We start from the raw sequence: 19,108 nt of genomic DNA, 5'->3' as shown, positions 1-19,108 counted from the left end.
AGGAAGGCAGCAGGAGGCTCCACACACGTTTTACATCTGCTGACCCCTCTCCCTCCCTCCCCCTCCTCTCTCCCTCCCCCTCCTCTTTCCCTCCCCCTCCTCTCTCCCTCCCCCTCCTCTCTCCCTCCCCCTCCTCTCTCCCTCTCTCTCCCTCCTCCCTCCCCCTCCTCTCTCCCTCTCTCTCCCTCCTCCCTCCCCCTCCTCTCTCCCTCTTTCTCCCCCTGCTCTCTCCCTCCCCCTTTTCTCTCCCTCCTCCCTCTCCCTCCCCCTCCTCTCTCGCTTCTCTCGTTCTCTCTCCTCTCCCCTCTCCTTTCTGTCTCCCCCCTCTCTATCTCTTTTTGTGCCCATTTATGCCAGTTTCTTGTCTTTTGATAACATACACACACACACACACATCTGAGCCCCACTATTTTCAAGCCTCTACAAACAGCATCAGAGTTTATCATCAGCAAAATCTGCCGACTCCACACAAGATGGCTGCTTTTCTCTGGTAGCTGATTGGCCGAGGCCCAGCATGGAAACGAGTCATTAAAGAGCAGGAAGCAATCTCCTGTTCCATTACACCCTCCGCCTGTGGCCACCATGCTGTGCATGCGTGTGTGTGTTTGACAGACATAGAGGGTGTGTGTGTGTGTTGGTGCATGTGTGTGTGACATATAAAGGGGTTCGATCAAAGTGCCCACTCATCAGAAACACCTCGAGGATTTGGGCCAAACGATTTCAATTACACATTCTGAATGGAACACGATCAACCTGCCTTGCACTGTCGCTGGCGCTCACTTGCATGCGTGTGTGTCTGTCCTCTATAACACAGGTGTAGCCATATGAGGGGCCGTGTTGGCCACAGTTCAAACTGGCCTCTCATACACACCATTGAAGACCTTAAGCCTCTCACAAACACAACTGAAATCCACTCACATTCACTACTGAACACCTCTCACGTATACTAGTGAACATAGAACCTCTCTTATACAACAGTCAACACCTCTCACGTATACTAGTGAACATAGAACCTCTCTTATACAACAGTCAACACCTCTCACGTATACTAGTGAACATAGAACCTCTCTTATACAACAGTCAACACCTCTCACGTATACTAGTGAACATAGAACCTCTCTTATACAACAGTCAACACCTCTCACACGCATAACTGAACTTGTAACCTGTATAGCCAGAGGTTCATGATATTGATTGACTCCAGCCCTCCCTGTGCTGTGATGTGTGTTACATCTTTAGCTTCATTACACCGCTCTCTCTCTCCCTCTCTCTCTCCCTCACTCTGTCTGCCCTCTCTCCGTCCCCCCACCCTTCTCAAATCAAAAAAAGAAATATCACTTTGTGTTGCTCTGACCGACAGAATTGGCCTCTCTCTCTCCCCTCTCTCTCATCGTCTGTCACTGTCATCACCACACACCTTCCCCTCAACTGCTCAGCTTAACTCGAACACTCACTCTCAGGAGGAATGGGGAGAGGAGGAGAGAGGAGAGGGGAGAAGAGGAGAGGGGAGAGGAGGAGAGGAGAGAGGAGGAGAGGAGGAGGGAGGAGAGGGGAGAAGAGGAGAGGGGAGAGGAGGAGGGAGGAGAGGGGAGAAGAGGAGAGGGGAGAGGGGGAGAGGAGGAGAGGAGAGAGGAAGAGAAATGGAGGAGAGGTGAGAGGAGGAGAGGGGAGATAAGGAGAGGGGAGAGGAGAACAGAGAAGCCGAAAGCAGAATACAGTATGAAAAGTCAAGTACTCATTAATGAGGCAATTCTTTTGTAAAAACATTTTTTTTACCTTTGCATTTTCACATACACATTGAAAGGAGAGGAGAGAGGAGTGGAGAGATGAGAACAGAGCAGCCTATAAAAGACTAAAGCAGGGCATAGTACAGTAAAGTATAGTAGAGTCCTCATCAAGAACTCATCAATGATGAACGTTTATTTCAAAAACCTTTTTAGAAAATATTTTTTCAATCTCTCAACTTGTTTTGGGATTTTTGGTGACAGTGAGTGACAGGAGAGAGGAGACGACCGAACGGCACTCTGTGATGTGTGGAACTGGAGAGATGACAGTGACATAACTCCTCCTGAAACATTCCTCCATCATGTCTCCCTCCCTCCCTCGCTCTCTCTCTCTGTTTTTCTCTCTCTTTGTGTCTCTCTGTCTCTCTCTCTGTCTCTCTCTCTGTCTGTCTCTCTGTCTGTTTCTCTGTCTGTCTCTCTGTCTGTCTCCCTCTCTCTCTCTCTCTCTCTCTCTCTCAGTCTCTCTCTGTCTCTCTTTCTCTCTCTGTCTCCCCCTTTCCTCTCCCTGTCCTTCTCTGTGTGTGGTAGACAGAATAAGGAAACTGAACATTGAGGCTGAACATTGAGGGGGCTTAAGATGACCTCACATAACTTTAGTTTATTCTAGATGACTTTAGGTAATGGTAAAAGATAGCATGTCTCTTACGTTTTACGATTTGTCAAGTGTCAAATTATATAGCTAATATAGACGTTCTCCTATGTGACCTGTAATCGGAGTGATTGAAATGTGCCAGGTGGACTTGCTGAGTGTCCGCACCTGATAACTGTTTATTTATATTAATATGCAGTTTCCAGCACTCAGATAATTGTGTTTATATTAATATTCAGTCCGAGCTCTCAAGTCAAATATCCTGTATATATTTAGTAAACTGGACAACATCTTTGTTCTCGTCCCAGAATCCTCTCTCCGGGCTCCCACAATGCACCTCTCTAATTCAGCGTGCCAACTGTCATTTACAGGTTCACTAACGAGTTTACACCACGCTGCTCCCTTTCTCCAACCCTCCCTCTCCTTCTATCCCTCCCTTTCGCTCCCTACCTTCCCTCTATCCACCCTTCCCTCTCTCCATTCCTCCTCTCTCTCACACCTTCTCTTCACTTCTATTCTGGAGGTGTGTGTGTGTGTGTGTGTGTCATCACCCCAAAATATAAATAGACTCAATTCACTTCTGTTTTGCTTAATATTCCACTCGAGACTCCCTCATATAAAATCCTATCGAACACACACACACACATTTGTACACAAACAGAAGCCCAGAATGGTAGAGCCAGATATTGGGGAGGAGAGAGAGTAAGAGACGAGAGGAATAGAGCTGTATATCCTGCAGGAAGTCATTTCTAGAAAGTGACAGTTTTCTCTCTGCTCTCCCCCGGAGTGTTCTCCTACCTTCATCTCTGGGGTTTGGCATCTAATTCATGGCTTGTGTTAACAGGGACACGTTCAGAAATAAAGTATTCACTTCACCTGTGGTGGAAGCGGTGCTCTCTCTCTGTCTCTCTCTCTCTCTCTCTCTCTCTCTCTCTCTCTCTGTGTCTCTCTCTCTGTCTCTCTCTCTCTCTCTCTCTCTCTCTCTCTCTCTCTCTCTCTCTCTCTCTGTGTCTCTCTCTCTGTCTCTGTCTCTCTCTCTGTCTCTTTCTCTGTCTCTTTTTCTCCGTGTCTGTCTTTCTGTCTCTCTCCACATGCTGTCCCTCTCATACAGTAGGGAGGGAGGGAGGGAGGGAGGGAGGGAGGGAGGGAGGGAGGGAGGGAGGGAGGGAGGGAGGGGGGAGGGGGGAGGGAGGGAGGGGGGAGGGGGGAGGGAGGGAGGGAGGGTGGGTTAGCTCTGCATTAATTCCACACCGCTCGCTGCAGATCAGGTCATAAATTGTTTATCAAAGCATCTTCACAATCTAACACCACGAGCACTTGTAACACCTACACACTCTCCCTCTGTCACACACACACACACATCTATGCATGTATTTCCTGGCCTTTGATTGGCTGGGTGCAGTGGTCTTTGAAGCCAGCGTGGCCGTTATCCCATGACCCCCCCCAATGTGAAAGGTCTTCTGACAACTTCCTCTAAATAAGATATGAGATGCTCAATGCAACGCTAGGATAAAACCTTCTATGATGGCTCACCTAGCCTCTGAGCACCCCTGAGGATGTGAGAGAGAGAGAGAGAGAGAGAGAGAGAGAGAGAGAGAGAGAGAGAGAGAGAGGAGAGAGGGAGAGAGGGAGGGAGGGAGGGAGGGAGGGAGGGAGGGAGGGAGGGAGGGAGGGAGGGAGGGAGGGAGGGAAGGAGGGAGGGAGGGAGGGAGGGAGGGAGGGAGGGAGGTAACCATGTGAACAGCAGGCTGTCAGACACACAGGTCCTCCAGGTTTATTAGTAGTAGTCTGACCCCTATCACAACATGTGGACCTAAAATCAGACGGGAAATACTTCAGCACTGGCCTTCCTATGTGTGTGTGTGTGTGTGTGTGTGGTGAAGTGTTAGTTATTGCCGGCTGAAACATTCCTCAGAATCTGCAGACTGCAGGCAGAGATGTGACACGCCCTCCTTGACTCTCTATCTCTCTATCATTCTACCTCTTTATCACTCTCTCCCTCCATCATTCTCTCTGAGATCTGTCCATCTGTTGAGGGGGAGGACTGTCTGACCCATTTTGGTGCTGCAGGTTCAGGGTGTGTGTGTGTGTGTGTACGTATGTCTCTGTCTTTGTTTGTTGAGACTGGGAATAGTGGGAAAAGACCAAAGTGTGTGTGTGTGTGTGAGAGACAGTTTGAAACGTGTGTGTGTCTAAGAGAGAGAGAGAGAGGCGCTGTGTTTAGGATGCAGAATGCGTACATGCTCACCAGCCAGGACTACAGCTGTGAAGGCTCTGCTTGACTGAATCGGAGCGAGGGAGGGAGGGAGCGAGGGAGGGAGGGAGCGAGGGAGGGAGGGAGGGAGGGAGGGAGGGAGGGAGGGAGGGAGGGAGGGAGGGAGGGAGGGAGGGAGGGAGGGAGGGAGGGAGGGAGGGAGGGAGGGAGGGAGGGAGGGAGGGAGGGGTAAGTCAGAGTCCAAGTCTTTCATGCCTTCACCCTCACTGTGCCCTACCATTGTTTATTAAAATTCCTCTTCTCCTCTTTCCTCCCTCTCTTCCTCCTTTCCTCCCTCTCTTTCTCCTCTTGTTTACTAGTGCTTTCTTTGCCTAATAAGGTGAAACCTGCCTTGGGGAGTTAAACAGACCTTCACACACACATCATCAATGCAAACACACACACCATCAACAGGCAGGCATGATGTTGAACAGACGTGTCTGGGTAAAAAAAGAAAGAAAAGCTGAATGATTTCCTGTGACTGAAAATCTTTGCTGTCTCTCTCCTTCATTCTCTCTCTTCCTCTTTTCATCTCTATCACTGTTTAACATGCAAGCAGAATGGATGCAGCTGACTACAGATATTTCCTTCATAGAAAGACACAGAGAGAGAGAGGTAGAGATAAATAAAGAGGAGTAGAGAGAGAGGGAGAGGTAGTGAGGCAGAAAGAGAGGTAGAGGTAGAGAGAGAAAGAGGGGCAGAGAGGGGCAGAGAGGGGCAGAGAGAGGCAGAGAGAGAGAGAGAGAGAGAGGTAGTGAGGCAGAGAGGTAGAGGTAGTGAGGCAGAGAGAGAGAGAGAGAGGTAGAGGTAGTGAGGCAGAGAGAGTTAGAGGTAGTGAGGCAGAGAGAGAGAGAGAGAGAGAGAGAGGTAGTGAGGCAGAGAGAGAGAGGTAGAGGTAGTGAGGCAGAGAGAGAGAGAGAGAGTTAGAGGTAGTGAGGCAGAGAGAGAGAGAGAGAGAGAGAGAGAGAGAGAGGTAGAGGTAGTGAGGCAGAGAGAGAGGAGCCTTCATGTAATGTCTCCCTCCGGGCTACATGGTGACTCCTGCATAAGGGAGGAGGAGGAGGAGACTGGATGAAAGGATGGAGTTAGAGATAGAAACAACAAGAAATACATGATAGTGCTTTGTTGTGTTACCGTGTAGAGGTAGGTTTCAGGTTTTCTGTGAGTGTGTGTGTGTGCCTGTCTTACATGATCAACTGATGTGAGTAAAAACAAAACAAAAGGATTTCTCCGGAGACATGCTGCCACTTATCCTTTTATCAGTCTGGAGATCAGCACACACACACACACACACACACACTGTTAGTAGGGCGCCTGTGTAGAGAGAGTGACAGCACATCAGTCCTGTCATTTGACATGAAGGTTTCTGTTAAAAAGGGAAGCATGATGTTCGTCAGAGTGTTTTATCAGACTGTGAGAGGAGGGCTAGGGGAGGGGAGACACTCAGCAACGCTTTGTGTCACAATCAAACACCTCTCAAGCTCTTTGTTATTCTAGATGCTCCATTTACTCCTATTGTTTCTCTTTCTCTATCTCTCTATCTTCCTCTCCCTTTATCTCTCTCTTTCCCCCTACCTCTCTGTCTCCCCTGCTGTTTCTCCTACTTCCACTTCCACTCTCTCTTTCTCAGTCTGTCTCCTCCCTCCCTCCCTCCTGTTTTCTCCTTGACTCTCTCTTCCTCGCTTCATTTCTCTTCTCCTCTCTCACTCTGAAGAGAGGACTATTAGAAGAGATTGTTCCAGAGCCGTGAATATTATGATCATCTCTGCGTTTGACAGGTACCTTCTGACTGAAAGACTGTGAATGTGTGTGTGTGTTTGTGTGTGCGGCTTTGATCAGCGGATCAGGTTTCCGTGTGTGGTGAGATGGCTCCATGTCCTGCATGGGTTGTAGGAAATAAATGTCTTCATTTAAATATGAAGTCCTCTTTCATGTGTCAGGAAACACACTGTCTGCTGGGTTTGAGGTGGAAACACACAAACACTCTCACACACGCACTCTCACACACGCACTCTTACACACAAGCACTTCCTCTATCCGTCACAAGTCCAGGATACTAGTGTTTGGTATTGTTTGTGTGTGTCTGTCTGCAGTAAAAGAACGAAGGATTTGACGGTCAGTCACCTAGAATCATGGAACACATGAAATAAACATTTATACCAATTTCAAGATGAACGGCAGGTGGTGTCCTTTCTCTTTCTCCCTCCCCACTCTCTCTCTCTCCCTCTCTATCACCCTCCTGTCTCTCTCTTTCTCCCCCTCTCCCTCTCTCTCACCCTCCTGTCTCTCTCTTTCTCCCCCTCTCCCTCTCTCTCACCCTCCTGTCTCTCTCTTTCTCCCCCTCTCCCTCTCTATCACCCTCCTGTCTCTCTTTCTCCCCCTCTCCCTCTCTCTCACCCTCCTGTCTCTCTCTCCCTTTCTCTGTATATCAATGTCTCTCTCCCTCCCTCTGTTTTCCCCTCACTCCTCATTCTCTCTTCATAGGTGACCTGTAACTGTTTCACCATCAGTGATGGGGAGCTGCTGGAGGTTGGAGTGGGACTCTATCCCAGGTGAGACACACACACACATATACCTCCATACAAAATACGTCTGCACATGTAACACACACACACACACACACACCCCAGGCCAAAGCACACCCAGGGTGGTGTTAGTAGAGCCCTGTCTTGCTGGGGCCTATCATGGTTCTGAAGGGAACCCTCTCCCTGAGTCTGTGAGATGGAGAATGAAGATAAGTACACGTTAAGTCATGTGTTTGTAAGTGTCGATGTAACTGGTAATTATCGTGCAGCATCCGCCTCCAGACACAGGGTGAACACACACACACATCAACACACACACCACCTCAACATAAACATACCTCCTCAACACACACACTCTTGTTCTTGTTAGGGATGATGTAGAAAGGGTTTTACCTTTTTTTTCCTTTTCGTTTGTGAAAGACAGAGTCTCTCACTCTCTTTCTCCCTCCTCCCCTCCCCCCCCTCCCCTCCCCTCCCCCCCCTCCCCTCCCCTCCCCTCCCCTCCCCTCCCCTCCCCTCCCCTCCCCTCCCCTCCCCTCCCCTCCCCTCCCCTCCCCTCCCCTCCCCTCCCCTCCCCTCCCCTCCCCTCCCCTCCCCTCCCCTCCCCTCCCCTCCCCCTCCCCTCCCCTCCCCTCCCCCTCTCTGTTATAGATGCCTGCTTACAGGTAAACTCTAAGTCTGGCCTGGCCACTGTGTCAGATGGTCTACAAGGGCTTAACACAGCTCAGAGCCAAGCCCCCTACACTCCTAGCTGTGTGTGTGTGTGTGTGTGTGTTTGTGTGTGAGAGAGAGAGAGAGAGAGAGAGAGAGAGAGAGAGAGAGAGAGAGAGAGAGAGAGAGAGAGAGAGAGAGAGAGAGAGAGAGAGAGAGAGAGAGAGAGAGAGAGAGAGAGAGAGAGAGAGAGAGAGAGAGAGAGAGAGAGAGAGAGAGAGAGAGAGAGAGAGAGAGAGAGAGAGAGAGAGAGAGAGAGAGAGAGAGAGAGAGAGAGAGATGTTCCTGTGTGTCTGCGCTTGCGCGTACACTCACAGGACACTGCCCCGGCAATTGATATTTTGGGTTGCTTAGCAACGCTTGCTGTCTCCGCTGTTCAGCAGCTCACAGCCTTGCGAGAGAGAGAGAGACAGAGGAAGAGAGAAGAAGAGAGAGAGAGGGTCTTCCCTGACAAGTTTTGACTTCTATTTTCTCTCTCTTTTCCTTACTTTCTCTCTCCTCAAATCTACTGTACTTGCTTTTACACTGATCTGCTCTTTTCTAGGGCTCATATGTATGTGTGTCAGAAAGATAGAGAGATATAGAGAGAGAGAGAGACAGAGAGAGACAGAGAGAGACAGAGAGAGAGAGAGAGAGAGAGAGAGAGAGAGAGAGAGAGAGAGAGAGAGACAACAAAGAACGTGTAAGAGGTAGAGTGATGACAGTGGTCCTATCAGAGCAGGTCATGTATGTGGCTGTGGTACTGTGCAGCTTGTCTGCCCTCACTGCACAGCCCCTGTGTGTGTGTGTGTGTGTGTGTGTGTGTGTGCGCTGCAGCAGCTAGCCAGGACCGCAGGCTCTGTCAGGACGTGTAGCACAGCGAGCTTCAGTCAGCTCATTAGCATGGTAACGAAGCGTCTCCATTTGAAAGCATTGTGGAGTGTTTGATTGTTTAATTGATATTCAAACCGTGCTTTTACCACTGAATAATGCCAGAGGACAACATTCACATACACACACGTAGACACACTAACACTCTGTCTTTGAGACACACACACACCTAAATACTACAGGCATACACACGTATATACACACACAGACTCACACATGACAGCGGGAGATTATAGAAGTTCCTAGAAAGCACAGTTGAGTCTCTTACAGCAAGACGTTACGCAGCAACCAGACGCGTACTGACTGGAGGTCGAATCTCCATGTCAACGCAGGGGGAGATGGTGCCCAACTGGATGCATACTCACACACACACACACACACAGTGGAAGATGTGTAGTACACAAACATCTTGTGTTCTCTCTACATTTTCCTTCCCTTCTCTCTGTCTCTCTCTCTCTACCTCTCTCCCTCTCTCTCTCTACCTCTCTCTCTCTCTCTCTCTCTACCTCTCTCTCTCTCTACCTCTCTCTCTCTCTACCTCTCTCTCTCTCTACCTCTCTCTCTCTCTACCTCTCTCTCACACACACACACACGGCTCCATGCTGTGGGGAGGAGAGCATTTAGGAATGCTAATGGTTGTTTTAAGTGTGTCTGGACAGGAAGGGTTAAACACAGCAAACAGATGTAAAAGAGCAACATGGTGATTTAGATATAAACACTGATTACCAGTGTGTGTGTGTGTGTTGAGACCTATGTGTTGTTTATAGTGTTACAGTACTCAGAGAAGCTATGAAAGATGTGAAAACCCCTTAGGTCACTTTGCTCATTGGCATTGATATGACTCTGTGTGTGTGTTCCTGGCTTCTGGCTCCTTGTTTTCACCTTGTCATTTATTTTTAACATCACTGTAGAAGAGAGAGAGACAGATAGGAGAGAAATACAGGCAGAGGAGAGAGAGAGGGGGGGGGGGATAGAGAGAGTGGAGACTGGTGACTTTCAGAGCTCTTGTCCTAGTGTGTCCTGTTTGAAGACAAGCCAAAGGACTCATCATAGAGATGAGAGGAGGGAGGGAGGGAGGGAGGGAGGGAGGGAGGGAGGGAGGGAGGGAGGGAGGGAGGGAGGGAGGGAGGGAGGGAGGGAGGGAGGGAGGGAGGGAGGGAGGGAGGGAGGGAGGGAGGGAGGGAGGGAGGGAGGGAGGGAGGGAGGGAGGGAGGGAGGGAGGGAGGGAGGGAGGGAGGGAGGGAGGGAGGGAGGGAGGGAGGGAATATTATTGAGTTAATACAAGTGTCTCTCTCACACACACACACACACACACACACACACACACTTGAGGTGGCACTGGAGATTTGTTACGGACACATTTTTCCATGTGGAGCATTTTTCCTGTTTTTTAACTGTGTGTGTGTGTGCGTGTGTCAGTATGTCCCTGCTGAACCATGACTGCAGACCTTGCTGTGTGGTGATGTTTGAGGGGAACACTCTCCAGCTCAGAGCCCTCAGAGACATACACCCTTCAGAGGAGGTAAGCCGTGTGTGTGTGTGTGTGTGTGTGTGTGTGGACGTGGGCGTCGTGGATGGGTGAGTGTGTGTGTGAGACAGACAGCTGTTTAAAAAAAATGGAATATGACTGTCTGTTTGTCTGTCTGGCCGTCTGTATGACCGCCTGTCTGTCTTTCTCATTCTCTCTCTCCCCTGTCCCTCCCTCCCCCGCCTCGCCACCCTCCCCAGTTGAGCATCAGTTATGTGGAGACCCTGGCCCCCAGCAGAGAGAGGCAGAGGCAGCTGCAGGAGCAGTACCACTTCCTCTGTGTCTGCCAGACCTGTATCACCAAGGACATGGTAACACACACACACACACACACACAGACAAGCATTGGCAGCGATCCACACACACACAAATATAAGTTACTTCAGTGATATCCACAAACACACAGAGAGAGAGACAGAGAGACAGAGAGAGAGAGAGAGAGAGAGAGATGCTTCCAGCCTACTGAGGCATGCCTCGTCTCTGTGTACCTGCACCTCTCTCTTCTCCTCCTTTCACACTCTGTCATCCCTCCTTATCTCTCCTCTCACCCTCTCTTTCACGCTCTGCCTCTCCTCTCTCTCCATCTGTCGCTCTGCTCTCAGACTACAGGCAAAAAAATCCTTCTTTCTCTTGCAATTTTTGCATCCATCCATCTTCCTCTCCTCCTTCGCTGACTGCCTGCTCTCATCCTCTGTAACCCTCTTGTTCTTTTCTATCTCTCGGGTTGTCATAGTGATGTGTCAGACAGTCATGTCACTGCCCTTGTGAGAGAGAGAGAGAGAGAGAGAGAGAGGGAGGGGGAGGGGGAGGGGGAGGGGGAGGGGGGAGGGAGAGGGGGAGAGGGGGAGAGGGAGAGAGGGGGAGAGGGGGAGAGGGGGAGAGAGAGAGAGTGTGTGAGTGATCTAAAGAAGGGAGTGGGCCTCCTCCCCCCCCTCTCCCCTGTTTTTCTCGTCAGTCAGTATGTATGATCCTCTTACCCCCTCTCTCTCTGTGCCCGTGGCCAGGACGACCTCATGCTGGCTGGGGAGGAAGCTGCGTGGAGCCCCCTGAGAGAGGCCGTCCCCATCCTGGAGAAGCTCCAGGCGGAGGGGGGTATCCTTCACAGCACTGCTCAGACAGGGTGGCCCCTGGGTGGGCAGGCCAGGGAGGGGGTAGAGGTGGTGGATGATGATGAGAAGGATACTCTTTAAAAGAGAGAGATTATTACAATTTTGTAGGATTTTTGACAAGTCCAACTCTCCCTCTCTTGAATCCTCTCTCTCTCTCTCTCTCTCTCTCTCTCTCTCTCTCTCTCTATCTCTATCTCTATCTCTATCTCTCTCTATCTCTCTCTCTCTCTCTCTCTATCTCTCTCTCTCCCTCTCACACACGTATACACACTCTACAAACAGAACTTGATATGCTGACAGTTCATCTCAGTCTGTTCTTCTCTGGTCCCTCTCTCTTTCTCTGCTCCTCTATCTTCATTATAGCAGTCGGTCCTCTCCCTCTCCCTCTCTCTCCGTCTCAGCACCTATATCTTATGTGTCTCCCTCTTCCTCGTCTGAATTCTCAACCTGATTCCTTCAACTTCATTCAGTCTGTCCTCAACCTCTCCTTCTCTCTCTCCCTACCTCCCTCTCTCCTTCTCTGAACCCTCTCCTTCTCTCTCCCACCCTCTCTCCTTCTCTGAACTCTCTCCCACCCTCTCTCCTTCTCTGAACTCACTCCTTCTCTCTCCCTCTCTCTCCTTCTCTGAACTCTCTCTTTCTCTCTTCTTCCTTTTGTTTTGTCCTTAAGCCTCTCCTTCACCTCCTCCTGGAAATTCCTCCCTCTCTTGTCTCTCCCTTTCTTCTCTCCCCCTCTTCTCTCCCCTTTTCCCTTTCCCCTCTCTTCTCTCCCTCTCTCCTCTGATTGTTTTGGTCCTCAACCCTAGCCTGCAGACTGGCAGGGTGTCCTGGATGGGTGCAGTTCCCTGCTGGGGCCTGGTGGGGGAGCTGTGTGTGCTGTGCCGGCTGGGAACGTGTACAGGCTGAGAGTGAGCGACCTGGCTCTGGACGCCTGCATCAACCTGCAGCTCTGGGACTCAGCCCTGGTCTACGGCTCCAGCACACTGCAGCCATACAGGTAGGAGAGCCTGCCTGCCTGCCTGCCTGCCTGCCTGCCTGCCTGCCTGCCTGCCTGCCTGCCTGCCTGCCTGCCTGCCTGCCTGCCTGCCCGCCTGTCTGTCTTCCTGTCTGCCTGCCTGCCTGCCTGCCTGCCTGCCTGCCTGCCTGTCTGCCTGCCTGCCTGCCTGCCTGCCTGCCTGCCTGCCTGCCTGCCTGTCTGTCTGTCTGTTTGTCTTCCTGCCTGCCTGCCTGCCTGCCTGCCTGTTTGTCTTCCTGTCTGCCTGCCTGCCTGCCTGCCTGCCTGCCTGCCTGCCTGTCTGTCTGTTTGTCTTCCTGTCTGCCTGCCTGCCTGTCTGTCTGTTTGTCTTCCTGTCTGTCTGCCTGCCTGCCTGCCTGCCTGCCTGCCTGTCTGTTTGTCTTCCTGTCTGTCTGCCTGCCTGCCTGCCTGTCAGTGTCTTCCTGCCTGCCTGTCTGTCTGTTTGTCTTCCTGTCTGTTTGTCTTCCTGTCTGTTTGTCTACCTACCTGTCTGTCTGTTTGTCTACCTACCTGTCTGCCTGTGTCTCTCTTTGGAGGTCGTGATCATGTGGCAGGTTCTAGAACCCTGAGTTCTGAAGTTCTACATTCTAACAGAGGGAGATTACTTGCTGTCCAAGGCAGAGTTCTGAGCAGTTTATCATCAATGCTAATCAGAGAATCTGCAATGCTAAACACCAAACTAATGAATGCAATGCTAATTTCAACCATCACAATTGCGTTCAAATCTGCTTTTTTTTTATGTTGACAGGATGACTAACCTCTCTTCGCTCAGTCTCTCACTCCTCTCATCGCTCTCTCTTTTCACAGTTTAAACAGCTTTTTGGAAAAGAATTAGCTTTTGTAATCATTAAGCATTATTTGGAGTGATTGTATCCTCCATTGTACATAATAAGAGCGTGCTGAGTGGGACCAGGGCAGAGGGAGGCCATGAGTAGAGTGTCAGAGTGAGTAGAGTGTTATTATAATAGTGTCAATGTTGATCTCACTGCAGAGAAATGTGTGTGTTTGTAGAACCGTGTATCAGAGCTTAAGTCTGTCTATGCTCGTTCATCTGCACGTTTTGGCTTAGGAAAACACAGTCCTGATGTGTGTCTGTGTGTGTGTGTGTGTGTGTGTTTGTGTGTATTGATGTGTGTGTGTGTGCCGCTTGTATTGACCTGTCCTTGCAAGGCCATCGACAGCCAATAATGATTGAACTGCATAATGGGACAATCAACAGCATTCCATCCAGCCATTTACAGGCGTGTGTGTGTGTGTGCGTGTGTGTGTGTGTGTGTGTGGGGGGGTGGTATGGGTGTGTGTAGGTAGGGAGACTGGGGTACTAATTGATTTTGTGCAAAGGGCAAGACTGTTGTCCCATGGTTGTATGAGACCTTTGTGTGAACACACACACTGCTCACACACTCACACACACATGGGCGTTGAGCTACAGATCCACAGGAGAGAAACATAGTTATACTGAGAAGTTCATCAATCCAGAATCACCACAGACCAGAGAGGGAGGGAGGGAGGGAGAGAGAGAGGTAGAGGGCGATAGAGGAAGAGAAGTAGAGAGAGAGAGACAGAGAGAGAGGTAGCGGTAGAGAGAGATAGAGGAAGAGAGGGAGAAAGCGTGATGTGGAGGGGATGAAGTAAAGAAGACCTAAGATGGAGAGAGAGAGACAGAGAGAAAGACATATGGAGAGATTGAAAAGCCTGAAAATGTCTGAAAGACCGTAACACAAAGAGGTGGAGAAAGAGCCTGCAAGGGAGACGGAGAAGAGATGATGGAGAGAAATTGAAAGAGAGAGACGTAGTCTCCTCTGGGGTTTCCACAGAAGAAGACTGCAGGAATATTCTCTTCATTTTTCCACTTTCTTTTCAAGTGGGTTCCCCCTTTTCTCTGCCTCCCTCCTACCCTCTCCCCTGTCTTTCTCCTTCCTCAAATTCAATTTGCGGCGTGGAGAAGCTAGTTCCACGTCTGTACAGAGCATAATACACACCTGCAGGCTAAACACAGGCAGCTTATTGACTCCACGCTCCAGCAGATGTCAAATCCCCTGTACGGCACGCACGCACACACGCACACACACACACACACACACATGCTTACATGAACAGACTCACACACATACTGTACTCACTTCAGACACACAGACAAGGTGAGTTTCTGAGCCGTGTGGATGGAGTGCTCCGGTACCTGACTGGTCAAAGCGCGGAGCATGTCGGCTGAGGCTGTACCTCAGGGGCCACGGTTTGATTCCAGCCCGGGGCTTTTCCTACATGTCCTCCCCTTTCCCTCTCTCCTATAGCTTGCCATCTCTATGAAACAGAAATGCCATACAATATATATAAAAACAGCTCCACTGATACCTAAAACATGATATGGAGACAGTGAGTGAGTGAGTGAGAGTGAGAGTGAGAGTGAGAGTGAGAGTGAGAGTGAGAGTGAGAGCGTGAGAGCGTGAGAGCGTGAGAGAGAGAATATGGAGGAGAAAAGAGAACATGACTCACACCCACTCCCTCTCATCTGCCGTGTGTGTGTGTGAGAGAGAGGCAGAGAGTAAGTGTGGATCTGTCTCTGAGTGTGAGGATGTGTGAGAGTGCATGAGAGTGTATGAGTTTGACAGTGTGTGTGTGCGTTTTAGTCCCACTGTAAACAGTGCTGTAGTTCTGCCTGTAACCTGAGCTACTTGGCGTCTCTGAAGCTCTGCTATGTAAGAGAGAGCTTTGCTTCATATGAACACCTTCATATCCGTCTGTCTGGGTGAAACAAAGACCCTTACAGTGTCTGCTGTATCCTGCTGTATGCTCACCCTCTCTTTCCCTTCCCCTCTCTCCCCCTCCCTCCCCTTCTCTCTCCCTCTCCCCCTCCTTCTCCCCCTCTCTCCCTCTCCCCCTCCTTCTCCCTCTTTCCCCCTCCCTCTCCCCCTCTCCGCCTCCCTCTCGCTCCCTCTCTCTCTCCCCCTCCCTCCCTCTCCCCCTCCCTCCCTCTCCCCCTCTCTCCCTCTCTTCCCCTCTCTCTCCCCCTCCCTTTCCCTCTCTCCCCCTCTCTCTCCCTCTCCCTCCCTCCCCCTCTATCTCCCTCTCCTTCCCTCCCCCTCTCTCTCCCTCTCCCTATCTCTCTCTCTTCTACTCCTCAGCACCCACAAGAAATACATTGTCCTTTTCTAAAAGAACTGTGTATTAATATCTCTCTTCCTTCTCTTCCTCTCTGTTTTTCCCAACCCCCCGGGCCAAATGCGTCTCTCACTGAAGCTACACACATATTTATGGTTAATTTACTCCAGGAAGAGGAGAGTCAAAAGATGTGACTATAGGCAGAGAAATTAATGAAATTATTGTAATTGCTTTACAGCAGAACCCAGGCAGTAAAACATGTGATTAGTCTGCTGTTTCATTCTCCTTCTCTGCTCCCACATCCCTGCTTTGCAACTTCCATTTCATCATCGAGTCAACATCTATTCTCATTACTTATTCCAAGCACGTTTAGTGTTAGACACACACATGCATAAACACACACACACTGAACTTTACTTTAATCTTGCTGATTGGTTTGTAATAGCAGGAAAAGTTGTGTTTAGACTAACTGCGAGGCGTTTCTAAATTAAAAGCATATTATGGGGGTGTTCTGCAATACATGTAGTTGTTAATGAACAAACAGGCTGTTAACTGGTCTGCTGCTAGTCTTGTGAGTGGACTTCCAAGCCCAGTGCTGTGGCTACAATATGCCTCAGAGAGAGAGAGAGAGAGAGAGAGAGAGAGAGAGAGAGAGGGAGAGGGAGGGAGGGAGGGAGGGAGGGAGGGAGGGAGGGAGGGAGGGAGGGAGGGAGGGAGGGAGGGAGGGAGGGAGGGAGGGAGGGAGGGAGGGAGGGAGGGAGAGAGAGAGAGAGAGAGAGAGAGAGAGAGAGAGAGAGAGAGGGAGAGAGGGAGAGAGAGAGAGAGGGGGAGAGGGGGAGAGGGAGGGAGGGAGGGAGGGAGGGAGGGAGGGAGGGAGGGAGGGAGGGAGAGAGGGAGAGAGGGAGAGAGGGAGAGAGGGAGAAAGAGAGTGATAAACCGATAGATCAAAATCTACTTTTCTATCCTTTGTCAAGTGCAGAGCATGAGCCGGTCCCTTTAGAGAAGGGGGTCACGTGACTCACACAGGGATCATGTGACCCGTGTTTGTGGAGATGCCTCGTTATGGCCAGGCGTGCTAAACGAGCCCAGATAAATTTACATATGCAAATGAGGGCCGTTAGATAGTTAGTCCTCTGAGGTGGAGCCATCAGACATTCCAGCAGGAGTAGGGGGGGGGGGGGGAGTGTTTGTGTGTGTTGGAGGGGGGGGGGGGGGGGTCAGTGCTCCTCGCATGCACACACATACTAACACTCAAAGAAATGCTAGAAGAGAGAGAAGGTGAAAGATTGGGTTGGGGGATAGAGAAAGAGAGAAAGAGAGAGAGAGAGAGAGAGAGAGAGAGAGCGTGCATGTTGTGAGTCCTGTGTTTATGTTCAGCACATCCTCTTCCTGTCATCCTGGGGACTGTGTGTGACGGATGCGAGCCTATCCCATAATCAGCCTGTCTGTGTGATTTGGCTGGCTTCCATGGCGATGAGGATTACTCCCTCTGTGTCCCCAGCCTGAGAAAGAGCCCAGTGTTACCGCGGCAACTGTAGCATCACACCCAGTGTGTGTGAGTGTGTCTTTCCTGTTTTCAAAAGGACACAAGATTTAAGCTTGTTCCTGGTTTGAAGTCTCAAAGAATGCACCGTCTTTTGTTTTCCCAGGAGAAATCACAGATGTGACATGAATGGATTGCTGACAGCTCTATAGAGAAGCCCAGGATTACACCTGTCCAGTCTGGTTAGATCTGAGATCAGCCTCTACACTAAGAACATAAACAATGGACAAACTGCTCCTGAGTGCATGGAAAACACACACACACACATGAATACACGCACACACAATTACACATGCAAACACAGTTACACACAAAGACACACTCACCCAATCAGACACACGAACACAGTCTTACACCCCATCCAATTAGACACACACGGTTACACACCCATACACACTCACCTAATTAGACACACAAACTCATTCAGACGCCCACAGGCGTGCTCCTCAGACCTCCTGTTAGGGGGGGTCAGTCTGTCCTGTGAGGGGGGGGTCAGTCTGTCCTGTGAGGGGGGGGTCGGTCTGTCCTGTGAGGGGGGTGTCAGTCTGTCCTGTTAGGGGGGGTCAGTCTGTCCTGTGAGGGGGGGGTCGGTCTGTCCTGTGAGGGGGGGTCGGTCTGTCCTGTGAGGGGGGGTCGGTCTGTCCTGTGAGGGGGGGGTCGGTCTGTCCTGTGAGGGGGGGGTCGGTCTGTCCTGTGAGGGGGGGAGCTGATCAGGCATATCGATGAGGCCGGTCGGGATATTGACTCTCTTTTGGGATGCATGGCCTCTTCTGATTATTGATTATTGATCAGACCAGGCATGTGCTGAACCCTGAGGGATGTGCAGACGTGTGTGTGTGTGTGTGTGTGTGTGTGTACAGGCTTGTGTGTGTGTAGAATGTGTTAACCTAGAGGCTTTGTTTTATGGCCTACTTGCGTTGGTACATTTGGTACATTAACACGCACACACACACATTAACACACACACACATATGTACACATACACACGTGCTGAGAAATGGGTTTTGACATGTGCACATTAGAGCTTTCCAGCCACTGAATAATGAGAGTTCAGAGGTCTGGACACAATGTTGGTAAATATTCTCATTGCCTTCATCCTCCTCCTTTTCCCTTCACATCCCTCATCCATTTCCAAAACACTGATAGATCTGCTTCTCTCCAAAATGTCACTGATATTATTCTTCTCTCTCTCCCGCTCTCTCTCTCTCCCCCTCTCCCCCCCCTCTCTCTCTCTCTCTCTCTCTCTCTCTCTGCGTCTCTCTCTCTCCCTCTCTCTCTCTCTCTCTCTCTCTGCGTCTCTCTCTCTCCCTCTCTCTCTCTCTCTCTCTCTCTCTCTCTCTCTCTCTCTCTCTCTCTCTCTCTCTCTCTCTCTCTCTCTCTCTCTCTCTGTCTCTGTCTGTCTCTCTCTCCCCTCCCTCCCTCCAGACAGTACTATCCAGACCCTCACCCTGCTCATGCAGTCCAGCTGATGAGAGTGGCCAAGCTGCAGCACTTCCTGGTCCAGCTGAAGGAGGCTGCTCACTCTTTCAGACAGGTGTGAGGGGGAGGGTGTGTGTGTGTGTGTGTGTGTGTGTGTGTGTGTGTGTGTGTGTGTGTGTGTGTGTGTGTGTGTGTGTGTGTGTGTGTGTGTGCGTGAGATTCATACATCATAGATGAGGTTTACCCATCAACACTCTCCACTCCCCTCTGCCCCAGGCTTATGACATCATGAAAGTCACCCACGGCAACCAGCACCCCCTGACCTCTGACCTCACCAGGAAGTTGGAGGAGTGTCGCGCCGAGATGGACCGCAGCTAGCAACGTCACTTAGCAACGTCACTTAGCAACGTCACCTAGCAACGTCACCTAGCAACGCCGGCACGCCCAGCAGGCATCCAGAGAGCTAGATGAAACAATCAATCACCCAAACTGTCTAGTTGACGTCTGGTTAAGGGTGTGTGTGTGTGTGTGGTGTGTGGTGTGTGGTGTGTGTGTGTGTGTGGTGTGTGTGTGTGTGTGTGTCAAAGTCGAGTTTGCTCCTGCTCACACAGACCTTCTGTAATCACATAAGATGACTAATAAAAACAAGTCATATTTTCAAA

At 50.5% G+C, this 19,108-nt stretch overlaps 1 protein-coding gene across 3 annotated transcripts in view; it reads left to right on the top strand.

Annotated features, from left to right (window-relative positions):
- Positions 1-19,108, top strand: part of smyd3 (SET and MYND domain containing 3) — a 45,041-nt gene extending 25,933 nt beyond the window's left edge. Inside the window, exons 6-12 of one of the 3 annotated variants that reach the window (XM_084668382.1) lie at positions 7,112-7,179; positions 10,153-10,255; positions 10,462-10,572; positions 11,266-11,353; positions 12,184-12,367; positions 18,453-18,561; positions 18,723-19,108. In XM_084668382.1, coding sequence (XP_084524508.1) covers positions 7,112-7,179; positions 10,153-10,255; positions 10,462-10,572; positions 11,266-11,353; positions 12,184-12,367; positions 18,453-18,561; positions 18,723-18,824 — 765 coding nt within the window. In that variant the 3' untranslated portion in view covers positions 18,825-19,108. Of the gene's footprint in view, positions 1-7,111; positions 7,180-10,152; positions 10,256-10,461; positions 10,573-11,265; positions 11,354-12,176; positions 12,368-17,133; positions 17,210-18,452; positions 18,562-18,722 lie in introns of those variants that run through there. The other 2 variants (XM_084668384.1, XM_084668383.1) reach the window with 2 other exon arrangements.

Source organism: Hypomesus nipponensis, chromosome 12 (genome assembly GCF_054491055.1).
Source record: "Hypomesus nipponensis isolate SF chromosome 12, ASM5449105v1, whole genome shotgun sequence".
NCBI lineage: Eukaryota > Metazoa > Chordata > Actinopteri > Osmeriformes > Osmeridae > Hypomesus > Hypomesus nipponensis.
Note: the sequence above shows the minus strand (reverse complement) of the source record. Positions and strands in the feature narration are given on the sequence as shown.